This window comes from Pyrus communis, chromosome 15 (assembly GCF_963583255.1).
Source record: "Pyrus communis chromosome 15, drPyrComm1.1, whole genome shotgun sequence".
In the NCBI taxonomy this organism is placed as follows: Eukaryota; Viridiplantae; Streptophyta; class Magnoliopsida; order Rosales; family Rosaceae; genus Pyrus; species Pyrus communis.
Window position 1 is genome coordinate 19,331,168 of NC_084817.1, and position 14,923 is coordinate 19,346,090.

Sequence of the window (14,923 nt, forward strand, 5' to 3'; positions counted from 1 at the left end):
CCATCAAAACCTCCGTTAATTGATGACGTGACGCCTAAGTGTACCATGACTGAATGTCACCTGTGAATTTGGGCTCACGTTGAATTAAAAAATTAAAAGTTAAAAAAATTAAAAAATTAAATTTTTTTTTATAAAATAATTTTATTTTTTAATTTCAAATATAATTTTTAACCAATCTTGTCACGTCACTTGTCATTTTCTGAAAGTACAACTTTTGTGAAAGATGGTTAAGTGTGTGTGTGTATAAAATATTTTATTTCTTTCTATATTTTTAAACAATGTTTATATTTTTTTTATTAAGTTAATTAATCTAGATTGTTGAATTTCAAAAAGGATGAAATCTAACAGCCTAAAAAGAGACATATGGCCCACAGTAAAATCTGACATTTTATCTATTTATTATTTTTTTTAATGCTGAAACGCCGGTCCACGTGAGCGTGTATCCCACACGCCAGCTGCAAAAAAAAGAAAAGAAATTCATATGGCTGATGTCAGTCTGGCATCATGTAAGTCAGTCTCTTGCTAGTTCATTATGTGCTGAGCCAAAGCTGGCCTCCACTTTGGGCCAGCCAATTGAGCGAGGTGGAGTGAGTTTTGGAAGGGTGGCCTAAAATATAGATTTTGAGCCAACCCATTTGTTAAAGGTGGAGGTGCTCTAAAAATCAAAAGAAAATATCACAAAATAAGTCGGTACAAAAGTCAAAAGAAATAAAAATGATGTTAAAAAAGGTTATCGAACACGTGTCGATTGCAACATCAAACTTGACCCAACTCTCTTGTATCCGTTCACGTGGCAGACATGAAAAAGCATCCCGCTTCTATGCCGTTCTTGGTAGTTGATCCTCTCTCTCTCTCCATCCTCCGACTCTCACTCTCCGACTTCCATTCCATGCGATGAAGCTTCAGCTTTAGCTCAATCGAAACGTCACTAAAATGGTGCTCTTCTTTTGTCCCTAACTTTTTCAGATCCGTCATCTTTCTCTGAAAATTCGATTCCCTTCTGGCTCTCAATATTCTATCCCACAACTTTTATCAAACACTTTGCATCCCAACAAAAAGATCAATGATGCTTCGAACCCCACATTTGTACGATTCAAATACCTCCATGTTCCCTCTCTTTGCATCTCCCCCTTCATCTCACGCTAGTGCTTCATGCACAGTGGCTTCTTCTGTCATTGAAATGGGGTAATTCTCTTTTACTTCTCTGTTTTCTTGATTTTTTTATATGATTGATTGAATTTTCAGTTTTTTGGTTTGAATTTTCATTTTTATGCACTTGGGGTCCATTTTAACGAAAAAGCTTTGGTGGGTTTTGTTTTAAATTAATAAAAATGATTACTTTTCAACTTTCAAGTTTAAAGAATATCATACAGAAATACACCAAAATGTATTTGTAGCAGTGCTACTACCAGTATTTTATGTTATGGAAATATAGTGGTTTGTGATGAATCATTTGGGTTATTGTTGATTTCGGCGTTGATGGTTTATTAGATTGAAGTGGAGTAAACATGCATCGGGTAGCAATCAGCATGGAGCTGTCAGAAAGGCATGTTTATCTTTCGATAATGCAGGGAATCGAACTTTGTATTTGTTTTGGTTTTGCATTGTTGGTAATTATATGGATGGACTTCTGGCATAGGTTAGACCAGGAATGGGGCCAGGCATAGTACGGCCAGTGCTTACGGTCGGCGTGCTCAAGAACGTGTACTTGAGGTAGTTACTTCTTTTCATGTAGGATCATATCTTTTGCCTTCTATATCTGCTGGCTGAAACTTCCAAACTATGTAATATTCATAAATACAATACTAAAACAGTGATGATTCATCTATGTTTGAGAGCCAGAAACTGATTGATGATTTTTTTCCTTAATCAACTCCTTGCCAATGCCAGAATGGGAATATTTCACATTTTCATGTGTTCACTGTCTGTGTTTATAGGAAGAAGCAACCCAACTGTCAGAATCCAGCCCATCATGGAAACTTTTCCCAGGTCAAGCTTTTCCGTTGGGTGTATCAGAAGTTGACAGTGGGATAAATTTTGCTATCTTTTCACAGCATGCAACAGCTGTCACACTATGCTTATCATTTCCAGAGAGGTAACATTGTAGTACCATTTTGTTTGTTGGTTAATATATTTGTACGCTCACATATATATGTAGTTATGTACATCGGTATACAATACCAGGTCTGTTATGTTGCAGATTGACAATTTAACAATATTACTGAAACTTGAGGTCTGGATTGGGGCTGAAATTTGACTCGGATGAAGGCCCTTTATGTATCTCCGCATTGTGTGCTTTTTGTAAAAGACCAGTTGAGAGCATTCATCATTCTTTTTTCAGATTGTCCATTGACTCCATTCACTATGCAAATATGGATTAGGTTTAGGCATATTTTTCAAGGTTCTAAAAGGTGCTGGGCGCTAGTTGGGCAGCAGGTAGGGGCTAGCGCCTAGGTGAGCCAGGGTGGTTTTTTAATTTTTAACTAAATTTATTATATAACATTTAAATACATGTCTACTTATACTTATAAAAAATATATAATTGTATTAGAAGACATAAAGTGCAAAATAGAATGACATATAAATTATAAAGTAGTAGAACATATTGAAAACAGGGGAACATGAATATAATGAGTGTTAATCCAAGTTCCAACAAGTCTTACTATTTATTTGAAAAAAGTAAAATGCAAAATGTAAGTTATCTATATTATGTCTAAGTGAGAGTTGCGACCTAGGTGGTCTTGGCGGGTGCCTAGGCGGGTTTAGGCAGGTTCCTACATAAATGATCCGCTTGACCTGAAATGACCTGACCTGGGTCTAGGCGCCCTTTCTTGTTTTTTTTTAATGCCCAGGGATTAATTGTGGCAGTGGCCAACCGCCTAGCTCTTAGGCGGCCCAAGGCGGGGAGTTGTAGAACAGTAATATTTTTGAAGTGGCTGGGGTTTGGCCTAAAAATTTTCATTCCTCGGTGGAAGCTTACTTTAGTACTGGGCTAACACAAGGGCAATTATTGTTTTGTGCTGTCTCAGCTTGTTGGCGGCAGTTTCCCATTGTTTGAAACAAATTAGATCAGTTTTTCTTATAGGAAACTGGAAAAAAGTAGATTTTCAACTTCTCCATGGACATGTTTTCTTCGTTAGAGGGAGCTTTGATCTGAATGTAACTTGGTTTCTTTTTTTAAGTTCCAACTGTATTTTTGATGTAGATGGACAATGGACATTTTCTGCAGCCTTTTTGGAGATATTATTTCTTTCTTTTTAGTCCTATAAAAAAAAGTCTTCTTTCAAATAATTTCTTTGATTTTGGATTTTGGTTTAAAATGCTCAGTTTATATATTGTTGTTACTAGATGTATTCATCTGTTGACTGATGCTTTTAATGAATATAATTTTGTCATGGTAAGCCTTGGAGGCCTGGATGGTGGAATGATGGAGCTGCCTTTGGATCGTAATGTTAACAAGACCGGTGACATTTGGCACATATGTATCCAGGTAGAATTTGATTTAGGTTACTCAAAGCACTACCTGTCTTTGAGATGTCCTTGATTTAATGATGGCGTTAGTTCTTTGCTTGTACACACAGTGCTCATGATAATGAAATTATTTCTTCCCAGGATTTTCCGAGGAGCAATGTTCTTTATGGTTATCGTATGGATGGGCCACGAGGTTGGCATCAGGGACATCGATTTGACAGCAGCATTGTGCTTGTGGATCCTTACGCAAAGCTAGTTGAAGGCCGTCGAATTTTTGGAGATACCCCAAAAAAGTTATCTAAATTTCTTGGAACTTATGATTTTGATAGCTTGCCTTTTTACTGGGGAGACAACTACAAGCTCCCAAATGTACCTGAGGTAAATATGGTTGTACGGTTATCATGCAGTGAACAGGATAAATTGTGGTCTTGATACATTTGTTCAATCAGATAGAAATTTGATAGTTCCTCTTTCTTTCTCCCCTCAGCATCACATCTTATGGTTCACGAGAAAACTCATAACTGAATGCATTTTTATTAATATCTGTATTATTTATATGCTCATAGTTGATATGAGTTAATTTTCTAATAAATGATATTTTCATTTTTTTTTACCCAACTAAACATTTGATGCTCCACTTGTTTCTGAGTTACATGTAGACTTAAAATACATCTCATCACATCTCAACCTGTAAGTTATCTGCTGTTTTTTCAGAAGGATCTTGTTATCTACGAAATGAATGTTCGTGCATATACAGCTGATGAATCCAGCGGTTTGGATCCTGATATACGTGGTAGCTACCTTGGTGTGATCCAGAAGGTATTAATTGGTTCTACCAAGAAGAATGAGAATCTATCTATCTAATAGCATTTTAATACAAAGTGCAATATCTGAATCAATTATCTGATTGCTCCCTTCAACTCTATCCTTCTTTAACTTGATTTTATAACATTTTACGTTTGTTTTTTGAAATTTCAATTGTTTTCTTCTGTTTTCATGCAACACTCCGTACATGATATTTACCAGAAAACTATAACTAAGTTACGGTAAGGAGCTACTTCTGGAGACATGCATAATGGTATCTAAGTTTTTTCTTTTTCCTTTTCATTTGAAAAATGGTCTCTTAGGTTTTTATCTGCTGCCTCACTTTTAATTAAAAAAAGAACTTTAATTTTTGGTGTGAGCTCTATAATTGTCTGAAGTGATGCCCAGTTGCCTATAAATATGCCTATTAAAAACCAAATTTGTTGCTAAGTTGTTCTGACCGGATACGATTTCCATTAGACAAGACTAGTGAACCTTTATGCCCTCAGAAAAAATTGTCTTATGGGCCTTGGTTCTTGTGTGCTTGAAGATTTGTTTTACAATGTGAATACTTCTAGTGATTTCTTAAATGAAATAAAGTTTGGCAAGTTCAAGATTGATCATGAATAATGACAACATAAACTGCCTTGCAGTTCCATGTATAAATAATTGAAATTGCAACTTCAACTATTAAATTGCTATCCTTTACAGTTCCACGTATGATGGACTTCTCTAATTTTTCCCCTCCATTTTAATCTTTAGATTCCACACCTTCGAGAGCTTGGTATCAATGCAGTGGAACTGCTGCCGGTTTTCGAATTTGATGAGTTTGAGTTCCAGAGGAGACCAAATCCTAGAGATCACATGGTATTTAAATCAACTTTTCTTCATTTGTTACTGAATTTTATAATATATACCTTGCTGTAGCTTTCTTTGTAACTTCTCTTCATAGTCTGAGATGAAAATCTAGATGTTTGCAATTAAAAATGGGACATTTATATTGATAAATAAAGAAATGGATCTGATAAGAACTTAAAACCAACATTGTGCGGGAGAAAAATCCTTCTAATGAATCACCATCAACCTAAATTATGTTATGACATTATCATCAGTATCACAGGTCATTTTCTATACTATATATGAAGTCATTGCCACAGATAGATGCTACTGACTGACAAGTTGGATACCCCAGGTGGTTTCAAAGTTTAAGCTGGTTATTCGAGGCGTCTCAACAAGATGATGTTTCAATAATTGTAGATAATTATTGTGTATTTTTCCTTTTACCATGGCCAAGTGATCTAATTTGTATAACACTGTGTGCGTATGGCTTCTTTTGCTGTGAAGATAAACACATGGGGCTATTCGACAATAAATTTCTTTGCTCCTATGAGCCGCTATGCAAGTGCTGGTGGAGGACCCCTTAAGGCTTCTCAGGAATTTAAACAAATGGTTAAAGCCTTGCATGGTGCTGGGATAGAGGTAAAGTATGTCTTTTCTGCAAAGTTCCTAATATTGTAGTTGTGAAACCTTATCCTTTTGGACAGGTCATTTTGGATGTTGTCTATAATCATACTAATGAAGCTGATGATGCCAACCCCTATACAACTTCATTTCGCGGCATAGATAATAAGGTGATGTCATACTTCTGTTATGAGTATTTTAGTTACACTATTTTCATGCCTTGACTGTGTATTTTAATCCCCAAACAGTTGGAATTAAGGCTTTTAGCTCAACTAGATTTTACTGCCATCAATTAGAGAGAATTTCCTTGCACCTCCTAGGTCTTAAAGACTGAAATTTAATCAACTATATAAGAGCAAATTGATTCATTTTAGTCTTTATAAATATCGTTCATTTAATCTAAGCTTGAATTTTGCTAATAAGGAGGCTACAACTGTTTAGGGTTCTGAATTTTGGAGTTAACCTACAATTTCTAATTCGGAGTTAACCTACACGGTTCCCTTGTGGAATAAACTTCTGGCTGTGGCAGGATGTACAACTTTAAAACACTGGACATCTATTTTAAAATAAAGTATTGGAGGTATTATTTCAGATTTTTTTTAATAAATGATGCATACTACGTCTACAGGTTTACTACATGCTGGACGTAAACAACAATGGCCAATTACTTAACTACACTGGCTGCGGTAATTAATTCAAATGTCTTTACTAACTGTGTTCTTACCTGCAAATTCTGATGGTGCTGTTTTATCGAAGGCAAAGTGTATGAAATGTTTATACAGCATGAATGTGTTATAACTTATATCACATGGATATGGAATTGATTTGTCAATGAAGGGAAGGTGTATGTATTTTGCCAAAGTAAACTTTGAAAGTGACAATTTTTGGACTGTACTGCTGGATTTTGGACGCAAAACATGATTGACTTTGGCCTTGAATAAATGTTAAAACTAGCATTGTTAATATCTGAAGTTCTAAGATTTTGTATTTGTTGGTTTTCAGGGAACACATTAAACTGTAACCATCCTGTTGTCATGGAGCTCATTCTTGACAGTTTAAGACATTGGTAGGACACAATTCACAGAGTACTAATTCATAGAAGGATTGTAACATTATATTTTTTAACTTATTGTGTTGTCATCTGTTTCAATCTGTTGGCATTTCTATCCATCTGGCGATTAACATTGTAATTGTATTTGTGATGTCTTTTATCATTTGACAAAATATTGTAGTCATTGTTTATAAACTTATTCAAATGTGATATATGACATAAAAGTCTATAGCCTTAGTGCCCCCTATACCCTAACACCTTTTTTTTTTTTTTTTTTTCCTTGGTACTTTCATGGAATCATACCTTCTCCCATGATTCAGGAAATGAATTAATATTTAGGTGAAAATGACCCGTAATTTTGTTTAATATTGTTGAACTTAAGTTAGCCAATCCAAACTAATTGGCAATGGTCAGAGAAGCCCAAAAGTTTGTATATTGTGGTGCAAGACTTGGAATTCCCGATTTGGGATTTTATATTCTCATTAAGCCCTGGCCCTTGTGGCTAGACTCAGCCAAACATGTAGATCTATTATATTGGGTGATGTGGAGCATGTGTGGCCAAATTGGGCAGGACAAGTGGAGAAATTGCCTGTTATGGTGTCATGTTAGTATTAGAGCATGCAACCCTTAACCAATTGGCCATGAGTGAAAGGCCTGGACTTTATACATTCTGATGCAACACTAGAGAATTTCCAGTGTAAGAAGTTTAAATTTTTCGACAAAAATGATTAGTATAATATTTTCCCTTGTCTCATAAATCGTCTTCATTCGTTGATTTATACAATGAATAGCTATTTCATATCAAGCTTCATACTTCATCTTTTGTTACACATTTTCAGGGTTACTGAATATCATGTGGATGGATTTAGATTTGACCTTGCCAGTGTTCTTTGTCGGGGAGCAGATGGAACTCCTCTTGACGCACCACCACTTATTAGGGTAAGTTATTTGCAAACCATACAGAAGTTTGCTTCGTGTATCTAGTTTTAAAATCAATGTCTTTGTTATTATGAATTTCTAAAAATGTCCGTTGTTACTTTTATAGTTACAAGTTGGTGGCCATTGCTATGGGCATAATTATATATGATTTTCCATGTAGACCTGCCTTCTAGTTAATGAGTGAAGTTCTAGATGTTTAGTTGTGTGAGGATTGACTTAGCCTTGTTTGTTGGACCAGGCTATTGCAAAAGATGCCATCTTATCAAGATGTAAAATCATTTCCGAACCTTGGGATTGTGGAGGCCTTTATCTTGTTGGAAGATTTCCAAATTGGGACAGGTGATTCATTTTACAAATGTACAATTCATCATAGTTATGCGGGAGAAGCTGTTAGCCTGAGATTTCTAGAAGTAAATGTTACTTTCTTGTCAAAGACAAAAGAGGACACTTTTTTGCATCCTCTAATTTTATTTATATATATATATATATTTTTTTTTGTGTGTGAATAAAGTTGGCTTGCCGGAAAAATGTAACAATTCATTGTCTCCACCTATATCTGAATATTTTGCTTCTAGATTATGTTTTTTTTTTCGTGCTTCATATTGTTTTAAAGGACCACTTCTTGGTCTGTACGGTTTGGAGCTGTGCATGAGATGTTTTTATTGTTTGCCGTTTGGTGAAGGATGCGAATGTTGATGTTGATGTACCAATTTGTTTGTAAAGATCCTTGTATGCCTGTGAAAGTTTGGGTGGCTCTCGTCCATTACTCATGAGATTCCTTTAATGCAGGTGGGCTGAATGGAATGGGAAATATCGTGATGACTTAAGGAGATTTATAAAGGTATTCTTAAGAAATGACAGTCGTCTTAAATGCTCTATGACATAACCACGCTCTTAGCTTTAATGCAAAGTACAAGAACTGATATAACAACAAATATTAAAGTGCAAGTATGGATTATTACTCAAAAGGGATTTCCTCTCATTTTAATCCATAAAGGCTGAATTAGATAAGCAAGGGCTTGCATAAGATTCAATACATTTATTTATTTAGATCAGTGGATGCTTTTTGAAGCTTTGCCATAAACTGATGCAGTGGGATTAAGTTTAGTGTATGTCATTTTGTTCAGTGTTAACACTGTTATGATATGTCTTTTGACTGCCATATACTTTCTTTAATCATTGCATTTATACTTGTCTTCCTCTCTTGCTTGGCATGACTTTTGCCATTTTATGGTTGTTGTTATTTGTACCTTCTAAGTACCACTTTCTTGTATTTTATTGTGTGGTTGGATTATAAATTACATAAAGCCACACACACACATGTATACACATACAAATATGTATATATACATATTCAGATTTTTCATTGAATTTCCTTTATACAGGGTGACTCTGGTATGAAAGGAAGTTTTGCCACCCGCGTTTCTGGATCTGCTGACCTTTACAAAGTAAGATTTTTCATCAATATTATTCCATTATGCTGTTTTCCGTTTACTATCATTTCCTTTTTTTTCGTTACTATCAATTTGGTATTGTTGATGTTCACCATGCAAACTTGTTAAGCTGCCTAATCTGTATTTTGAATTTCAACTGGGATGATTTGCCCCAGCTTGAAAATTCAATAAAATTGAACATGGAACTGGGTTCAGTACTGGGATCGAAAACTTATCTCCCAAGTTTTATCGTCTCGGGTGAAGTTAGACGCGGGGATACCCCATTACAATCAAAAGAACAGAATGCCTTATATTTCATATTACGGCAGCCATACATCTTTTCTGAAAATGATATTTTTCTCCACAAACTATCTTGATTAAAACTGGTCCCAGTACCCGCATTACTGAAATTTTTTTATTCTGATGCAACCAAAGTACCCTCATGCTCATTGAATGTGCTTTTTTCCTTTCTAGTTTCCACAATACCCCAAAACTCATTTTAGGTTTATGATTCTTTTTTCTATCACCATGGATAATAAAAAGATGTAGAGTATCTGATTTCACGACCTTGAACGACAATTATTATTTCTTCTGTTTTATCAACTTATCAACTTCTTAATCTGGATTTGTATTATTTTACTTGCTCTTTTCATCTGGGAATTTGTTTTGCCTCTGTTGAATGTACGACCATCCTGTAGTAAACGTACATTGCATCGTTTTTTCTACTACTAGCTAGTTGTTTAACTGCAAGTCTGCATCAGTGTTGTATTTTGTATTTATTTGTGTTTTACATTTTAATGCAAGCTCTGGTTACATGTTCTCATTATTTTTGCTTATTCCACAGGTGAATAAGCGCAAACCCTATCACAGTGTTAATTTTATTATTGCGCATGATGGGTTCACACTATATGATCTTGTTTCATACAATTTCAAGGTACTTCAACATTTGTTAATGCATCAATTGTTTTTTGTTTATTTAAGTCTACATCATCCAGTTTGTCACTTCATTGTTGATTTTGCAGCACAATGATGCTAATGGAGAAGGAGGAAATGATGGAAATAACGATAATTTGAGCTGGAATTGTGGTCATGAAGGTAGGGCTAACTTCGACGCTTGCTCCTTGATATATTTTGTTATTATTCTAGCTTTAGTGTATTGGCAGGACTGAAAATTTGTGGTCAAGGCCACAGGGCGTCAATTGATGATTCATTTTCAATTTCAAGCTAGCGTTGTATTAGTATGTGTACTGGGGAAGCCCGGGAGGGGGTGGTTATAAGTACAAATTCTACATCTTAAAAATAAAAGTTCATGTCCTATCTCTGTCTTTGGTTATTTAAGCATTAGATTTGATATTTTTTGTTATCTTCACCGAACTTCCTAAATGCCTAGGTAGTTAAAGTTTTAATCAATATAATTACAATGATAGTATCAAGTAGTGAACTGTCCATTTCCATGTTATGTAAAACCACAAAGTAAATAAATATGGTGTACGTGCAATTTTGAGTTTTGTGCATATATTCTATAAGAGAAGATGTAACTTGTGCAAATGGGATGTGCCAGTTCTCTAGTGAAATTGTCATGTATACATGGGTACTGCTTAATTAAAAAATTATATTACATTTTGTCCCTGCAGCATTAGTTTGTGTTTCTACATGCATGTGTTGAAATTTCATTTTTTCCCCATTTATTTGACAGGAGAAACTGATGATTCTACTGTTAAAGCTATTCGCTCCCGCCAAATGAAAAACTTTCATTTGGCATTAATGATATCCCAGGTAAATTTGTTCAAAATCTAATTCCATGTGTCATATCATATGCATGTGCTATCGTGCTTTCCGTTTGGGCTATGTTAAACTTGTTAAGTTCAGACGTCAGTTACATGGTCTCAAAATTCGGCTTTTACTTGACATTTGCCGAATCTGGAAGCATTGAAAATTATTATGCCCCTTGTAATGGGGTCCTGCCTTTTTTCTGCCTGTTGATTGGCGGTAAATAGATTTAAACCTCTGGTATGATTGTGTACTCTTGCTAGACAATTCTTTTCGGATCTGGCAACATTGATATCTTTAAAATACTTAATTTGCATGCCACTTTGAGCACATTTAGTGCTGATGTAAGCTTCTGAATGCACTTGACCAGGGAACCCCAATGATGCTGATGGGGGATGAATATGGGCATACTCGACATGGAAATAACAACAGTTATGGGCATGATACTGCTCTTAACCATTTCCAGTGGGGACTGGTACGTTTTTTTGTTCAGCTTTTGTTGAACTTTAATCTATGACTGGCATGTAATAATCTTTTGGCATGACAGTTGAAGGCACGGAACAACAATCGCTTCAGGTTTTTCAAGGAGGTGATAAAGTTTCGACAAGCACATCGTGTATTTGGTCGTGATACATTTCTTGAGAAAGTAATCTCCTTTTCCTTTTGTTTTATTTTTTGAGGCATTCATGCTTGAATTTTAACTTTACGGATCCCCTTGTTCTAAGACTCATTGAAGAATTATTGGTGTAGCATGATGTGACATGGCATGAAGACAACTGGTACAACTATGAGAGCAAATTCCTTGCATTTACGTAAGGACTTATGCCTGTTTTCTTTTTAAAGTACAGATTTTTGATACTGTAAATTTGAATATTCTTTTCAAGATATTGCGTGAGGGGAGTTGATAAGTAATTTGTTAAGTGATCATGTCTTGCTTCAAGGTATCCTTACGTTTGATGGCTGTTGGTCCTTAATGCGGTTTTGTACTTTTGAGCATGCGCTGTTAAGTTAGATACCACCTAGAAAAGCATCTGATTTTTCCGTTGTTTTTTCCGCTTTCTGCTAACATCAGTCTTGGACTTGATTCTATGGCTTGTTGTATAGCATTTTCCATTTTCCTTTTTTTCTTGTTCAATTTACATTTCTCTTGTTAGTAACTTTAACCTTGAAGATTATAAGTTCAAGACTGTTAAATGCATCAGAAACATACGTACTGAAACTTTTGTTTTGCAGGTTTCATGACAATAGTGAAGGCGACATCTATTTGGCATTCAATGCGCATGACTATTTTATTAAAGTTCCAATGCCCGCACCACCGGTCAAGAGGAAATGGTTTCGTGTGGTTGGTTTTTCCCCCACTTCTATGCATAATCCTTTGTTTTCGAGAAATTGTTCACCAAAGGATCTGCATCTTTTACTATATGCATTCCTTTGGAAAATCATAGATTGCTGCGCCTCCGTTAATTTTGTTTCTTATTATCATCCCTCGTGTAAATAGCCCCGCTGATTCAAATAGTTGTTGACTTCAATGAAATGGAGCATATGTGTTCATTTCTTTATCATTATCATCCATTACCAAACTCTACTGAATACAAGCCTTGTTGAATTCCAGGTTGACACTAATTTGGAGTCTCCCAATGACATCGTGCCTGATGGCGTCCCGGGCATTGCAGGCACTTACAACATGGCCCCCTTCTCCTCAATTCTTCTTCAAGCAAAGTGATGACATAGCATTCCGAAGCTGCCTGCGGATGAGTTTTCCAAATGAAGTGGACTATCTGGAAGCTGGGTGAAGAATTCGGGTTCTTTCGATCTAGAACAAGATTTTCTAGTTGCATTCTCAAACTCCTCCAGCTCTAGCAATGCATGCTTATGCGACTGGGACCAGTAAAGTAAGTAGAGAGTAGTTAAAATCACCAATAAGAAAGAGGAGCCTCCAGCCTCAACCTTGTATATGCAGGGAGCTATGAAGACGTGTAATTACTAGAAATAAATGAGGCTCGTAGTGAAATTAAATATGAACAAATGAAACACTTGTAACTTATTTGGTATCCGAAAATTATCGGATTAATTTCGTGTATGTAAAATTACTCTAATTATCAAAGTATTTGAATAGAAACATGGATTACTCGTGTTGTACGGTCATCCAATGAACACCATTGCCCGAGGAAAAGGAGAAAATCAGGGCTACCGCATGCAGAAGCTCTCCCGCGGGGATTTGGACCCTCTCCTGAGCCCAAGGAGAAGATCCTCCTGACCAAAGGACTTGGGCCGTTGGATGAAACTCCAACGGTTATAATTATTATAACTTTAAAGGGTTTTCTTGTTTGTAGTTGTTGGATTTTCATCCAATGGTCCAAATTATTTGACCTGGAGGATCCTCTCCTTGAGCTCAGGAGAGAATCCAAGTCCCTCTCGCGGATTGTGAGAAGGCGTCTTGCGCAACAGTCCGACCAAGATACTTTTTTGATGCGATCTGCAAGAAAAACTTTGCACTTTTGACTTGGTCAAGAGCTGTGAAGAGATTGTTGTCTAATTGTCTTATGATGCAACGGGGGGTAGCTAGACAAGTGAATCACACCCACTATAACACATTTATGTAATAGGAAAAAATGTAGCAATGTGATGAGTAGATTTTATATTATATATTTAACCCTATTCTTAGTATATTTTGGTTAATATTTTGGAAGAATTTTAATACTTTGAAGTGTATTTTTGATATAGGACTTTCGACTTCCTCTAGAGTAAAACCAGACCAAATGGATGAATTTTGGAGTAATTCCAGTTGGAGAATGTTCGTGAGTCACTTGGCTTGATTGTATCAAATTTTTCCACCAAGCGGTGATTTTCTGGCAATGAAATAAAAGAGCAGTGCGCGGTGCTGGAATAGTGACGTTTTGGGCTTGAATTGCATTTTTGGAGCCCAAGGTGACCTCGGATGGGTTCATAGCCTTTTGGAGATGTGTTCAGAACGTCCTAATCTTCAAAACAAGCTATTATGGGCCGGATTTGGAGGATATCTGAGGTTAAAACGTGGCTAGACAAGTACTTGATAGATTCTCCTAATTTAATTAGAACTTTATTTTCTATTTTATTTTATTATTATTTAGTTTCTTAGTGGGAATGAAACACTTTGTTGTTAGGGTTTGTGCGCTGGCTTTAGGGGGATATTAAAAGGGTTTGGCCGGTTCTAGTTAAAAGGGTGTTGGGGGGAGGGGGCTGATTATTGTTCAACTACACACTTTGCTAGGGTTCTTGGATATTTTCTACTTTAAGGTGTTTTCATTCCTTTTCTTCTTAATAATATTTTCTTTGATTTTTATTATGAGTATGCGTAACTAATTCCTTTGCTAGGGTTAGGCCATAAGCCTGAACATGAATATGTGATTTTATTAATTTGCTTATGAATGGGTGCATGCTTGCTTTGAATTATTAATTACCGCGATTAAAAATATCTATCTATTTTAATGACTGATCACCATTAGAATATTTAGACAAGTAATTTGATGCAATTTCTGTTGGAACATCACCCTGAAATTGAGGAGGGCTTCTTGTGATTAGTAATTGTAAGTTCACTTAAGGCGAACATCACGCTTTTAAGGGTTGCATGGTTTTTCAGAGGGTTTTCACGAAACTTAATGAGTCTTGCATGTTTATATTTGATCTGAACATCACAGACGGATTGCATGTTAGATATACGTTTTCGCTTGAACATCACAAGGAAAATATGCATTAGGAAAACTTAACCTTCAAAGCATATATTTGGAAATTCAGAAGTAATTGATAGATTTGCATAGGATTGTGACGGTGATGGCTAAACCTTAGATTTCTCTAAATTTTTAATTTTAAAAACGTTTTTTCTTCCTTGCTGCCATTATTTCCAAATTGTCATATTTCTTTTATTGTTAATTTAATCTTTTTAAATTCATAAATCTCAAATCTTTGATAAAAATTTGTTTTAATAGTTAATTAAGAGTTGATTTGATTACAAATT

General features: G+C 35.6%; 1 protein-coding gene across 1 annotated transcript; it reads left to right on the top strand.

Moving 5' to 3' along the window:
• The first annotated feature begins 838 nt into the window (after window positions 1–838).
• Window positions 839–13,074, top strand: LOC137717854 (isoamylase 3, chloroplastic-like). Its single transcript, XM_068457348.1, has 24 exons — window positions 839–1,185; window positions 1,492–1,546; window positions 1,645–1,713; window positions 1,938–2,095; window positions 3,403–3,490; window positions 3,613–3,849; window positions 4,186–4,290; window positions 5,038–5,142; window positions 5,620–5,754; window positions 5,820–5,906; window positions 6,365–6,422; window positions 6,739–6,802; window positions 7,627–7,726; window positions 7,965–8,065; window positions 8,516–8,567; window positions 9,112–9,174; window positions 10,004–10,093; window positions 10,182–10,254; window positions 10,856–10,935; window positions 11,300–11,404; window positions 11,477–11,575; window positions 11,680–11,741; window positions 12,163–12,271; window positions 12,542–13,074. Exons 1-24 carry the CDS (start codon window positions 1,064–1,066, stop codon window positions 12,650–12,652), a joined length of 2,328 nt encoding a protein of 775 aa, XP_068313449.1. The 5' UTR covers window positions 839–1,063; the 3' UTR covers window positions 12,653–13,074.
• Window positions 13,075–14,923: the final 1,849 nt, after the last annotated feature.